The sequence below is a fragment of the Salmo salar genome, chromosome ssa10 (genome assembly GCF_905237065.1).
Source record: "Salmo salar chromosome ssa10, Ssal_v3.1, whole genome shotgun sequence".
Lineage (NCBI taxonomy): Eukaryota > Metazoa > Chordata > Actinopteri > Salmoniformes > Salmonidae > Salmo > Salmo salar.
The window spans coordinates 13622553-13637785 of record NC_059451.1 but is presented as its reverse complement, the minus strand read 5'-3'; the positions used below and the strand labels follow the sequence as shown (position 1 = coordinate 13637785).

At 40.4% G+C, this 15233-nt stretch overlaps 2 protein-coding genes across 4 annotated transcripts in view; both read left to right on the top strand.

The window, feature by feature from the left end:
- The window catches only part of LOC106613554 (growth hormone-releasing hormone receptor), a 60218-nt gene extending 57158 nt beyond the window's left edge, over positions 1 to 3060 (top strand). For all 3 annotated transcript variants that reach the window (XM_014215935.2, XM_045687359.1, XM_014215934.2), the window contains exon 13: positions 1935 to 3060. In XM_014215935.2, the coding sequence (XP_014071410.1) occupies positions 1935 to 2036 (102 nt within the window). In that variant the 3' untranslated portion in view covers positions 2037 to 3060. The remainder of the gene's footprint in view (positions 1 to 1934) is intronic.
- Positions 3061 to 5029: 1969 nt separating this feature from the next.
- The window catches only part of si:ch211-221n20.8 (neurogenic locus notch homolog protein 1), a 34361-nt gene continuing 24157 nt past the window's right edge, over positions 5030 to 15233 (top strand). The window contains exons 1-7 of the mRNA XM_014215930.2: positions 5030 to 5268; positions 9567 to 9707; positions 10120 to 10186; positions 10366 to 10557; positions 10779 to 10904; positions 10995 to 11135; positions 11405 to 11530. Coding sequence (XP_014071405.2) covers positions 9576 to 9707; positions 10120 to 10186; positions 10366 to 10557; positions 10779 to 10904; positions 10995 to 11135; positions 11405 to 11530 — 784 coding nt within the window. The 5' untranslated portion in view covers positions 5030 to 5268; positions 9567 to 9575. The remainder of the gene's footprint in view (positions 5269 to 9566; positions 9708 to 10119; positions 10187 to 10365; positions 10558 to 10778; positions 10905 to 10994; positions 11136 to 11404; positions 11531 to 15233) is intronic.

The following is a 15233-nucleotide window of genomic DNA, read 5'->3' as shown; positions in this document are numbered from 1 at the left end:
GCAAAGCGTGGCTATTTTGAAGAATCTCAAATATAGATTTGGTTTGTTTAACACTTTTTGGTTACTACATGATTACATATGTTTTCTTTCATAGTTTCATAGTGCTGTCTTCACTATTATTCTACAATGTAGAAAATATTAAAAATAGAAAAAAACGGAATGAGTAGATGTTCTAAAACCTTTGGTGTGTGTATGTATGTATGTATATAAACACACACACATGGTTTTCAGACTAACTTTTTACATGGGCGTTGCTCCTTTCAAATGTATTTTGATCCTGACGAAGTCTCCCGTCCGTGCGGATAACAAGCATCCCCATAACCAGATACTGGGACCACAATACTTGAAAATAGAGAGGGTTTCACTGTGTTGCGTTGTATTGGGTATGACCCAACCCTGTAGTTTTTTAATTTAGGTCAAAAAGTGAATTTATTTGTTGTTTTCTCTTGCAGTATTACTTAACAGCCTTGTTGCAAACACAATGGATGACTTGGTGTAACGAGTGCGCTGAGAGTCGGGAAACACGAAACACAAACAACGTACCGACATGAAAACAGAGTCAATAACACCTGAGGAAAGAACCAAGGGGAGTGACAGATATAGGGAAGATAATCAAGGAGGTGATGGAGTCCAGGTGAGTGTCATGAGGTGCAGGTGTGCGAGACGATGGTGACAGGTGTGCGGGATAATCAGCAGCCTGATGACCTAGAGGCCGGAGAGGGAGTACACGTGACATTTGGAGTGGATCTTTTAACACAGGCTTCTTTCTTTTCACTTTGTCATGCAGGCCAGTAATATGGACTGAATGCAATGTTGTTGATCCCTTTTTGTTCTTTCAAGTATTGTGGTGGCAGCATCATGTTATGGGAATGCTTGTCACCAGCAGAGACTGGGGAGTTTTCTGAGGGACAATTACACACAGTTTTATGCAAAAGGACAATCCAGAATGGCTTTCCGATTAGGTGTTGAGTGTTCCTGAGTGGTCTAGTCTCAGTCTTGACTTAAATATGCTTAAAAAAAAAATCAGAGACAAGGTTTAAATATCGCTGTCCATCAATGATCCCCAACCAAACTTGCTGAGCCTGAGCAATTTTGAAGAAAAAAAAAAACGATGGATATATTTTGCCCTGAGAGTTGTGCAAAGTTGGTAGAATCTTAATTAAAATGATTCACAGCTGTAATGGCTGCCAATGGTGCGTCCACCTAGTATTAACTCAGGGGTGTGGAGCCCATGATAAACCAGTTTGACATTTTTCGTAATTTAAACATTTTTATATAACTTTCTTTTGTTTAGAAAATGTGGAGTAGGTTGTGTAGATCTGTAGGAAACAAATTCAATGAAATTTTAAGCCAGAAAAATGTGAAAAAAGTTCAAGGCGGTGTAGAATTTCATAGGCACTGTATCGGATGTTGTCTGGCCAAAAAGAGTATGGCATGTCATACTCTTTTTGACCAGACAGCATCTGATACATTGGCTACATATAGTAAGACAGAGGGGCGCTGTTTCGGTCACTCAAATTCTTTCTCCGGTGAGATAGTTTCAGCCACTTGGTGGGTGCACAGTTTACGGTTTGGTTACTGGAATTATTTGCAAAGGCAACCTACTTTTTGAAGTGATTTGTTTGACAATCAGATGAAAACATCATGACTGGTTGTGTTCATGACACATTTTAAAGGTAATGCAACCATGTCTTTAATATAAAACCAATTTAAAAAAAGTTGTACATAGGAGAGGGGGTGAGGGGTCTATAGAAGGTTTATAGAGGGTTTAGAAGGTTTATACAGGTTTTATAGAAGGAAAAAGCACATCAGAAACACCTCCGTCCGTCCATCCATCCGTCAACAACACTGAAATTGGCTGCTTTTGGAGATTATACAATGTGTACTCTGGTTGTACAATCTAAGGTCTTTGGGTGTGTGTCTGTTTCTATCAGGTCCAGAAGGAGATCCATATGAGGTGGCTGAGGTGGCAGGATAACAGCTACGGAGTGGTACTGCCCGGTGCCAAGGGTAGTCAGATGGACACACCGTTCTAGTGCTCTTCATCCACCTCTCCTCTTCCTCTCCAACCTCTTGTGTTTTTATGCGTGTCTTTCGTAGAGGGGTTGGAATAAAGCGGAAGACAAGATTCCATTGGATGTCTGTTTACATTGGACAGTAAAGTAATCTTCTCCTTCCTGTGGCCTCCACACATTGATAATATACTTTTAGGAGCGAGTGCTGTACATTGTGTCCTTGAAACCTACAATGTCCTCTCCTCTCGCATCACACTCTCATTTCTAAAGGGACCACCATTGAGTTCATCCATTGTGTCCAGCTCGAGTTTAACTGTTTGGCACATTGTGAAATTCTCCTCCTTCGCCTCTTCCACTCGGCATCATCTACGGTTTTGTTACGTTGAAGGACAATGGAAGTCTATCTCTGTGTAGCTCTGGTCCAGGGCCTTACCTTACGTTCTCTGTGGTACTACACCACGTTTTGATGTGTTTTTAGCAAGTCAATATGATCGACCTTCTACAGGAAAATAGATGTTTTTATGTATCAAACGTACCCGTTTTTCAGGTTTTATTAGAATATTACCTTATGATGTGTGTGTTGCATTCTCTCTGTGTTTTAGTGCCTTTTTGTTTGTGTGTTTCTCTAGTGTGTGGGTGTGTGTGTGTGTGTGCATGCCCATTGCTCCAATGCCATAGATTCTGTATACAGTATTAGGTCCCCTTGAGGTCCTTTGGTATGGCTTTTTGTGGCTATTGACCATAAGGAGGAGAAATACACCGCAGGATAGAAATTCATTATCCTCTAGCTGTGCCAAGAAATATGAGGAAACGGGACCTATGCATTTTAACTTTTTCACTCACCTCATTTCTACTATGAAAAAAACCATGGCTATACGTGCAGTGCAGATACCATGCCAACTGCATTGTGTGCTGATGTTGAATTGTTTTCTACTTAAGGACAAATTATGTTTGAATAAAGCTGTGTGCTTTAACGTAGGCTGAATGTGATATTTTAAACAGAAGAATGTGGTGTCTCTTGAAATAAAGCTACATTTATACTTGAACAGGCTACTGTATTTGCAAGGATAGATGGTGTCTACTAAGAGTATCAATCTCACTGCTTTCAAGTGGTGATTCGTGTTGCAAGACAATTTACGACAATTCTACAACCTATCTGAAGTGAGCTGGGTCATTCCAGGAAATGAGTGCCTTTTAGCTTCGCTTTGTTATGTTAAGTAAAAAACGTGTACCAATATTGAATTTTAAAAGCCTGTTACATTAATTGAAGTGCCCTTTAATATAAACCACATTTTTCTAAAGCTTGCATTCAATTCATGCCTTGATTTAGTTTCACTTGCACTTATTCAAAATGCTAACGTTTTAGCATTTGTGGCACAAATCCCATCCAAGTCCTGGTACCGATATTAGCATTTTTTGCGCATCATATCCAAATCATCCAAAAGTATCTAAAATTGATTGTGAAGCTCAACAAAGTCACTTATAGAGAGATTTGAACATGATGTGCAAAGACATTTATAATATCAGTACCATGACTTTAATTGGATTTGTGCACAAATGCTAAAAAGTTAGCATTTGGAAACAGTTCCAGGGAAACTAAACCAAAGCATGGATTTCTGTCAAACCTTGTCCATAGACTGTTTACAGGGTAAGGAAATTGTGTACTTTGTAATTTGGGTGAACTATCCCTTTAAGATGAAATCTTCAATCAGTCAACAGTGAACCCTGTTACTTTATTTGGCACTTAATAGTCTTGTTTATTTTATTAACCACTGCGTGGCCAAACACGACTCCAACACCATCATTAAGTTTTCTGCTGACACAACAGTGGTAGGCCTGATCACCGACAACGATGAGACAGCCTATAGGGAGGAGGTCAGAGACCTGACAGTTTGGTGCCAGGACAACAACCTCTCCCTCAATGTGAGCAAGACAAAGGAGCTGATCGTGAACTACTGGAAAAGGCGGGCCGAACAGGCCCCCATTAACATCGACGGGGCTGTAGTGGAGCAGGTCGAGAGTTTCAAGTTTCTTGGTGTCCACATCACCAACGAACTATCATGGTCCAAACATACCAAGGCAGTCATGAAGAGGGCACGACAAAACCTTTTCCCCCTCAGGAGACTGAAAAGATTTGGCATAGGCTCCCAGATCCTCAAAAGGTTCTACAGCTGCACCATCGAGAGCATCCTGACCGGTTGCATCACCGCCTGGTATGGCAACTGCTCGGGAGTCTGGCCGTAAGGCGCTACAGATGGTAGTGCGAACGGCCCAGTACATCACTGAGGCCAAGCTTCCTGCCATCCAGGACCTATATAATAGGCGGTGTCAGAGGAAAGCCCATAAAATTGTCAGAGACTCCAGTCACCCAAGTTATAGACTGTTTTCTCTGCTACCTCACGGCAAGTGGTACTGAAGCGCCAAGTCTAGGACCAAAAGGCTCCTCAACAGCTTCTACCCCTAAGCCATTAGACTGCTGAACAATTCATAAAATTTGCCACCATTAACATAGCCCCTTTGCTCCCACCTACATGTACAGATTACCTCAATCCCTGCACACTGACCCGGTACCGATGTCCCCTGTATATAGCCTCTTTATTGTTAAAATTAGGTGAAATCAAAAGCTTGTTTTGACCTGGTTATATTTCTTAAAAGGCACCGAATTGGTGGAATGACCCAGCTGGCATCAACATATCAGGGGCTGCATACTGCCGTTGTGCCCTTGAGCAAGGGACCTAAGCCCTAACTGCCCATGGGTCGCTGGTTTGGGGGCTGCTCTGAGGCTTACCCTCGCTGTAGGCCCACTGCTGATGTAGGGTGTATTGTGCAAGCAACCCAACAGTTAGATTAATACATATCTATTCTCTTCTAATAAATTGAAATGCTATTTTATCCTACCAATGTTTTCTGCCACGCTCTCGGCATAACTCCCTTTCCCCACTATAGTTTATGACCTCAATCAAAAGTTCAGACAGGGGACGCTGCGCCCTCAGGCAGCACTCAGAAGGAGAGCGATTTAGCTTGTTGTTCCTCCACAGCGGTTTGGGATTTAAGGAATGGGAAGTATAGAATTCCTGGACAGGATGTGGAGGAGTACAGCACAGCCCCTTACATCGAGTTGCTGGATTGGTTTGTGGGGAAAGACAACTCCAAACTATTTATCCCGCATCTGGAGGAGACCGTGGAAGAAACGCGTTTGGCAAGTCGAAACCTCGCTCATCCAGTGGACCCAAATCGACTTTATCTGTTACTGGTAAGCAACTTTATTTGATTGCATGTTTTGTTTTCTCTATACATGTCAATTTAAAACGCATTTACATGGTGCGATCTGGGATAATAACTGAATACGACAGTAACTGTAGGTTATGAATTCGCGTCTGATCCGCAGTTATTGGAAGTTTGTAGGACACTTCTTGTTATTAAGCTATAGTCTATGGGTGTCGGGCAGAACATCGTATTTGGACCGCTATACCCTGAAGAGATGCGTGAAGATATTGCGCAAACACGTTCCAAACTAGAAACAGCGGGAGGGATCATTTATTTCTGGGCATGGGCATTCAGAATAGAAAAGGACAAGTTATTACGCACACAGTTCGAAATACTTTTCCATTCCATTGCATCATGCTAGACGCACCTTAAGTGGAAACACGTTTATTTTCTTCTGGATAGTGGATAGTGACCCGGGCGTGTCATGGAGAAAGAACAAGAACAGAAGATGGTTAATAACAGGGTCTACTCTGCTGTCTCTTCATCTAGCTTTGTAGTCAGTGTTACATGTCTAGACATGATGTCTGTAAGCCTACCCCCAGCAGTTTAAATGGGTCGAATCTCTTGTCTGCTCAGCTCAGTTGTTGGTTGTTGTATTCCATAGTATTGAGGGAGCCCCTTAGGGATCATGGTAATTTTTATTATTTCCCTCAATAAAAAATAATTCCCTCAATATAAAAATGTGTTCCCTAAATGTATTAATTTGTTCCCTCTGATCTCAGCTGCAGATTCGAGTGCATGTCCATGTCCATGCATTGATCAGAGTTAATTGAAATATACTTCAATCTGGACGTGAAATACAAATATCTTCTTTGAGATAATCTCATTCATTTACATACTTTTTACTCCCTTTTCAGAACCATGCTTGATATGGCTGACTTGATAAACGATGGTTCAAATGACAAGCTACTCCTGATTCCTTGTGGATTTGTGTAGCCTATCTCTATAAGAACAGCATTCTCATTATGTACAATCAGTGGTGGGAAAAGTAACTAATTGTCATACTTGAGTAAAAGTAAATATAAATATTGACTCAAGTGAAAGTCACACATTAAAAATCCTACTTGTATAAGTCTAAAAGTATTTGGTTTTAAATATACTTAAGTATCAAAAGTAAATTTAATTGCTAAAATATACTTAAGTATCAAAAGTAAGTAAAAGTGCAAATCATTTCAAATTCCTTATATTAAGCAAAGCAGATATCACCATTTTCTTGTTTTTTAAATGTATGGATAGCCAGCGGCACACTCTAACACTCAGACATCATCATTTACAAACAAAGTATGTTTTTAGTGAGTCCTCCAGATCAGAGGCAGTAGGGATGACAAGGGATGTTCTCTTGATAAGTGTGTGATTACAAAAATGTTCTGTCCTGCTAAGCATTCAAAATGTAATGAGTACTTTTGTGTGTCAGGGAAAATGTATGGAGTAAAAAGTACATCATTTTCTTTAGGAATGTAATGAAGTAAAAGTTTATGCTGAAAGAAAATATGAAGAAAATATAAATACTAAAGTACAAATACCCGCAAAAAACGACTTAAGTAGTACTTTCAAGTATTTTTACTTAAGTACTTTACATCACTGTGTGCAATGACGGTCCCATTCCCACTTCCCAGCTAGCACATAACATTCTGAGAACCATATGTCTCTTAGAGCTTGTTGAGAGGGTGGTTGAGTCCTATGGTTATTTTGCATACAACCTTCCCATAACATTCCCTACAGGTTTTGTCATGGTTCTATTTAAAGTAATGTTCTCAGAACGTTAAGAAACAGCGTTGTTCTGTGGGAAGTACTTCAGCATAATGTTTCCTCATGGTTCTATTTAAAGTCATGTTCTCAGAACATTAAGAAAACTTTCCATAAAAAACACAAGAAAGCATTAATGTTCAAAGAACGTTCTAAGAATGTTATTTAAAAATATATACGTTCCGTTCTCAGGATCAACAAAACTCTCTGTCCTCTGTCTTGTAATCTTAATGAGTGCTTGTTTCCTTTGAAATAAGGTCTGTTTGAAAATACTCAAATTAACAGCTTTGTATGAGTTTAAAAAAAAACATGATATGTAAGCACCATCCTGGTGGCGCAATGGACTAATTCCAAGGATAGAGAGCAGACGATCATAGTTTCGAATCTCACTGACGCAATAAATAATAAATGTGTTTGCATGATTAATGCCTAAGCAAATTCATTTCAAAGTGTCCTATCTGTGCTTGGAGTTCAAAACAGTTAACTTAAGCTAGCAGGGTAACTAAAAGTCTTAATGAAACATGCTCTCATAATGTTATTTAAATACTGTCACGTCCTGACCATAGTAAGATGTTATTTTCTATGGTAGAGTAGGTCAGGGCGTGACAGGGGGTGTTTGTCTATGTTTTGTATTTATATGTTAATGTTCTAGGTTTTGTATTTCTATGTTGGTTTTGTTTGGGATGATCTCCAATTAGAGGCAGCTGGTCCTCGTCTCTAATTGGAGATCATACTTAAGTAGGGTTTTTTTCCACCTGGGTTTTGTGGAAGATTTTTTTTGAGTAATGTTTGTTTCTCCTCTGTGTCACGGTTTGTTTTTTTGTCATTTCATTTATTTGATGTATTGCATAGTTTCACAGAGTAAATAAAATGTGGAACTACACACACGCTGCACTTTGGTCCTCTCCTTTTGGCAGCCGTGACAAATACCTTCAAATAACCTAGAATTTCCGTTCTCAGAACATTAATAAAACCTCCAAGGAAAACTTCCAGTGAACCATAGAAAAACATTCTCAGAACCTCACTGCAACCTAAAAATGTACATTCCCAGAACAGGCAAAAATGATCACTTCCGTTCTCAGAATGTTTTAAAAAAAAAACGTTCACTTCTAACAGTCAGAAAACGTATGGCTTCTTTCCCAGAACCATGGGGGAAACCAAATATTTAAGTTCCCACAACTTCCAAGGAACCAAATGTGCTGGATTGGCCGATCGACTAACATATTGCAGCCTAAATGTAATTCTACCCACTGGGCACACACTGGTTGAATCAATGTTGTTTCCTCGTCATTCCAATGAAATTACAATGAACCAACGTGGAATAGACGTTAAATTGACGTCTGTTCCCAGTGGGTATTTAGGTAATTACATGCTTCAAATGGTGATGATCACTAACCATTCAAAAGCTTATTTCCATTTTCAGTGTTTTCATATGCCTCTGAATCATAAGGGCAAACATTAGTAACGGTTCTTTAGATACCTACCCTGGCAATTAGCTAATTTCCCAGTGAACGTATTGTCATCACAACAAAGCAAATGGCTTTAGTTATGAACAAAGAGCCAGAGCCACTTTAAACCATCTTTCTGTGCCTGGTAGGCTATGTTCACCTGGCTATAGCGCAGGGATGAGTGTGCATCATTTCACCTATTAACACCGAAGCCTCTTGGAAATGAAGGACAAAAAATGTTCATGCCTTTCCTTTCTGCCTCCTATGAGTCATATGCACGATTGTAAATAACATAATCACATCCAGGAGCTTGGCTGCACCATGTTTTACTGGACGTACAGTACCAGTCAAAAGTTTCCATATGTGTTATTTCATAGTTGTGATGTCTTCACTACATGTATTTAACTAGGCAAGTCAGTTAAGAACACATTCTTATTTAACAATGACGGCCTACCCCGGCTAAACCCTCCCCTAACCCGGACGACACTGGGCCAATTGTGCGGCGCCCTATGGGACTCCCGATTACGGCCGGTTGTCATACAGCCCGGGATCGAACCAGGGTCTGTAGTGACGCTGACTTTGGTCACCAGCTGTACGGTGTTTCCTCGGACACTTTAGCTTTCGGGTTAAGCGAGCAGTGTGTCAAGAAGTGGTGCGGCTTGGCGGGGTCATGTTTCGGAGGACGCACGGCTCTCGACCTTCGCCTCTCCCGAGTCCGTACGGGAGTTGCAGCGATGGGACAAGAGACTTTAACTACCAATTGGGGAGAAAAAGGGGTAAAAAGTACCACAAAAAAATTATTATAATATAGAATGCCGTTTTTAGGCCTATTTATTATACATGATGATCGGTACGATAATGAATCAATGTGTATATAAAGCATGAACTATTCATAAACATTGATCATATGTATTAGTATGTCTATATGTCACCCCCCCAAAAAATGTTGACTATGTTTCCAGAAGTGACTTCATTACCTACTTGTAGGTGATTGGTATTCTGCAGTCTAATTAACCCAATCACCTGTCCTTCTGTGTGTCAAGTTGTTGCCCTGCCTATGATGTATCGAACTCTTCATCTTCCCCGTAAGGGTCAGGAGATGATGCCACGCCCTCGGACTCACCTTCTGGTGCTGCTGGCAGCGATATGTGTGGCAGAGCCCCTTACCACCCCCAATGGCAGCGACAACGAGGTCCTGAAACACACAGAGGCGTCACTCACCAAGAGCCAGGTCAGTGACTGTCTGTGTGTCTGGGACCCTCTTCCACATCAGGGCCAGAGTTCGCTAGGCTGGTTAAACCAGACTGAACTTGGCACTCAATGGTCAAAAGTAGCAAAATCAGCCTGGGCGTTAGACGTTCTGTTTCTTCATTAAAACAATGTTAGAACATTATTGTTTGACAAGACATTTGGAAGTCGGCTGAAGCTAAATCAGCCTGGCGCCCAGGGTATAGGAATCTGTGGGAAAGTGTCGAGTTAAGATTTGAAGTGACGTGATGCAACATGTTGCGCAGTGACTTGTTTGTCAATGTTTTCTCTGTGGCTTTTCATTCTTTGAGTAAAGAATATCATCCGGTACTCTCCTGCTTTTTGAGTTGAAGTGGTACGAGTCATTTTGAGTAGACCTGTTCCTCTCTTCTCAGAACCTAGAGATTGAGAACGCCATTGGGAACTTTAGTAGAGCTGAGCAGGGGGATGGACCAGCCGCAAGTGAGTGTCTCAAAATATTGAGCCTATCATTGTGTTGTTATTGAATGCTAAGCATCTGTAATCTTCTTGTCTATCTCATTTTCCTTCTGTCTCTCTCTACCGCTCTCCCTGCCACCCACCTTTCCCCTCCACTTACTGCAATCTCCGTATTCTCCGCTTATCCATCTCTTTTTCCTCAGCCCTGGCAGCCTCTTTCACCACCACATCTACCCCAGCCCCAGCTCCTACCCCCACCCCTCCGTGCCCAGGTAATCGGGTAGTGTTGGTGGGCGGCGAGGGCTGTGGATGCCCTGTCGGCATGGTGAATATTGCAGGAGAGAACTGCAGCTGCCCTGTGGGTTACACTCTGCAGCGGGCAGCGGGGTGCCTAGGTGAGTCCATAGAGATGTACTAGAACTCTCCTATTACTTCCAAATGGTGAAAGCCCTCAATGGCACTGCCCATGCTAAAACATGCTTTGGTCCAAGTGCACCCTCCGTCTAACTCAGTAAAGAGCATACGCCTACAGTCCACCAGTGGTATGGTCTGTGCCACTTTTAACATGGAATCTACTGTGCTGCTCTTTTATATTGCGTCTCTCGTTCTGTATCAGATGTAGATGAGTGTAAAGGCGAGGGGCCAGGACCATGCAGTCTCCATGCCAACTGCACAAACACACCCGGCTCATACCTGTGCAAATGTCTCCGTGGTTACCTGATGGGTGCAGGAGGATGCCAAGGTGAGTGTGTGTGTGTGCGGCTTTAGCATTTGCGCTTGAGAGTTATGTGATGTTCACTGTGTTAAGTGTTTATTCGTGTGTGTGTTTCAGATATTGATGAGTGTGCTCTAGCTGAAGTGACAGGGCTGCAGGCGTGTGGGTCTGGGGCAGACTGCAGGAACACCCTTGGATCCTTCTCATGTTCCTGTCCAGTTGGATACGTTATGGCTCTCGACGGACACAGCTGTGTGGGTGAGGTCTTTTGTTACGTGAGTGAACGTTATCTGTGTGTGTGGACGTGTTTAAGGATACTTGTGGAGACCAGAAGTCCACACAAAAATTTGACCAACTGGGGACATTTTCTAGGCCCCACAAAGTCAAATGCTATTTCTAGGGGGTTTAGGGTTAAGGTTAGTATTAGTGTCTGAATTGTGTGTCCCCACAAGGTCAGTTGTGCGAGACTGTGTGTGTGTGTACGTTTTTAGATATTGATGGGTGAATGATATGTATATCTGTCTCAGACGTTGATGAGTGCAGCTTTGAGGAGCAGTGTCGCAGGGAGCTGGGGAACGTGTGTGTGAACACCCCTGGTAGCTTCGTGTGTCAGTGTCAGCCTGGCTTCAGAGCAGAGGTCCCAGCCTGCATCGGTGAGTTGTTCTCTTGTGGTTGCTGTTATTGTCTCAGTATGTGTCAATCTTATTCAGACGGAGGCTGACAATGTAATTCAATTGTAATGACGTTTTGTGAACGGATCAGATTGTCCGAAGCGTCGAACACAGGCGGTAGGCATAAAATGAACAGACCAAAGGCAGTGGTTCCTTTTTCTTTTGTGTCGTTTACTAAAACGGGTCTTCTTTCGCCTGACGAAATAACTCCAGTACAGGGTAACGTCCAACGTTAAAACACCAGCGTAACAAAACAAATAACATTACCTAAGCCGTCGACCAAAAGGCCGTGGCCAAAGAAAAGCAAAACAACAGACGGCTACTCCTGTCTTAGACGATCGTCTCCACGTAACAGTTACAGGAGGAACACTTCTCTCTACCTAAAGCCTGCCTAGGTTAACAGAGAGACAAGGTGCCCAGTCACAGAAGCTTTCTCTGAGGTAGGCAAAACTGACGTCCTCACAGGTCCCCGTCTCTACTCTCAATCCTCCCCCAGCTCCTCTCCTGGAACACCTATATAGAGGAAGACACAAAGCAATTAGTGGGCCCAGCTGTGTACTAATTGGCTTTACACTGAGTACCCCTCCCCTGAGGAGGATGCTGTCGAGTCTTCTTCCTCCGGCTGGTCATTGAACTCTCACAGTATATTAAAGGCCCAGTGGAGTATATTTTACTGTATATATTATATACATTCCCACGCTATGAGGTTGGAGTAATACTGTGAAATTGTGAAAATGATGATAATGGCCTTTTAGTGTAAGTGCTGTTAGTGTCCAAACCTCTCTGCCAGCAATGGCTACTTTTCAGTTTTCCCCTCCCCGCTCAGGTCACTCCCAGAGAGTCCCAGCAAATTCTTTCTTGAGAAATTGCTCTTTGCTAAGAAGAAAAAAAATCACAGTATGGTACTTCATTGTTAACCAAAGATGATTTGATATTGAGGTAAAAACGTCTGCATTGGACCTTTAAAGGCCCAACGAGTTGTTTTTATATCAATATCAAATCATTTCTGGGTAACAATTAAATGCCTTACTGTAATAGATTTCTATTGAAATCTGCAAAAATTGCTTTTTTTGTTGCAAAAAACGATTTCACAAGCAATAATTTTGCTAGGGCTGTCTGGGAGGGGTCAGAGTGGAGAGGGGAAAACTGGCTGCTATTGGCAGAGAGGTTTAGAATTGTTTTTGTTATTTGTCTATTAACCAATTTACCGCATGGTGATGTCACCATGGAAAGCCAAAACTCCTGCCTCTGCAAACCTGCTGATTAGAAGGTCCCATGTTAGACAAATATCTCACCATTTGCATGTTTTAAGGGCAAATGTTTGTTTTTAAGGGTGAAAGTAGTTTTTCCCACTGGATGTATTTTTCTTGTAATGCCTTGAGCATTAATGTACAAGAATTCAAACTAACATAATTTTCATCGCGATATATTGGCTATACTTTTACATATAATACCACATGATACCATCAGCTAGTTGTTACTTTTATAATACCACATGATACCATCAGTTAGTTGTTACTGTTATAATACCACATGGTACCATCAGTTAGGTAATACTGTTATAATACCACATGATACCATCAGTTAGGTAATACTGTTATAATACCACATGATACCATCAGTTAGTTGTTACTGTTATAATACCACATGATACCATCAGTTAGGTAATACTGTTATAATACCACATGATACCATCAGTTAGGTAATACTGTTATAATACCACATGATACCATCAGTTAGTTGTTACTGTTATAATACCACATGGTACCATCAGTTAGGTAATACTGTTATAATACCACATGATACCATCAGCTAGTTGTTACTGTTATAATACCACATGATACCATCAGCTAGTTGTTACTTTTATACCACATGATACCATCAGTTAGTTGTTACTGTTATAATACCACATGGTACCATCAGTTAGTTGTTACTGTTATAATACCACATGATACCATCAGTTAGGTAATACTGTTATAATACCACATGATACCATCAGTTAGTTGTTACTGTTATAATACCACATGGTACCATCAGTTAGGTAATACTGTTATAATACCACATGATACCATCAGCTAGTTGTTACTGTTATAATAACACATGATACCATCAGCTAGTTGTTACTGTTATAATACCACATGATACCATCAGTTAGGTAATACTGTTATAATACCACATGATACCATCAGCTAGTTGTTACTGTTATAATACCACATGATACCATCAGCTAGTTGTTACTGTTATAATACCACATGATACCATCAGCGAGTTGTTACTGTTATAATACCACATGATACCATCAGTTAGTTGTTACTGTTATACCACATGATACCATCAGTTAGGTAATACTGTTATAATACCACATGATATCATCAGTTAGGTAATACTGTTATAATACCACATGATACCATCAGTTAGGTAATACTGTTATAATACCACATGATACCATCAGTTAGTTGTTACTGTTATACCACATGATACCATCAGTTAGGTAATACTGTTATAATACCACATGATATCATCAGCTAGTTGTTACTGTTATAATACTACATGATACCATCAGTTAGGTAATACTGTTATAATACCACATGATATCATCAGTCAGTTGTTACTGTTATAATACCACATGATACCATCAGTTAGGTAATACTGTTATAATACCACATGATACCATCAGCTAGTTGTTACTGTTATAATACCACATGATACCATCAGTTAGTTGTTACTGTTATAATACCACATGATACCATCAGTTAGGTAATACTGTTATAATACCACATGATACCATCAGCTAGTTGTTACTGTTATAATACTACATGATACCATCAGTTAGTTGTTACTGTTATAATACCACATGATACCATCAGTTAGGTAATACTGTTATAATACCACATGATACCATCAGTTAGGTAATACTGTTATAATACCACATGATACCATCAGTTAGGTAATACTGTTATAATACCACATGATACCATCAGTTAGGTAATACTGTTATAATACCACATGATACCATCAGTTAGGTAATACTGTTATAATACCACATGATACCATCAGTTAGGTAATACTGTTATAATACCACATGATATCATCAGTTAGGTAATACTGTTATAATACCACATGATACCATCAGTTAGGTAATACTGTTATAATACCACATGATACCATCAGTTAGGTAATACTGTTATAATACCACATGATACCATCAGTTAGGTAATACTGTTATAATACCACATGATACCATCAGTTAGGTAATACTGTTATAATACCACATGATACCATCAGTTAGGTAATACTGTTATAATACCACATGATACCATCAGTTAGGTAATACTGTTATAATACCACATGATACCATCAGTTAGGTAATACTGTTATAATTCCACATGATACCATCAGTTAGGTAATACTGTTATAATACCACATGATACCATCAGTTAGGTCATACTGTTATAATACCACATGATACCATCAGTTAGTTGTTACTGTTATAATACCACATGATATCATCAGTTAGTTGTTACTGTTATAATACCACATGATACCATCAGTTAGGTAATACTGTTATAATACCACATGATACCATCAGCTAGTTGTTACTGTTATAATACCACATGATACCATCAGTTAGGTAATACTGTTATAATACCACATGATACCATCAGTTAGGTAATACTGTTATAAT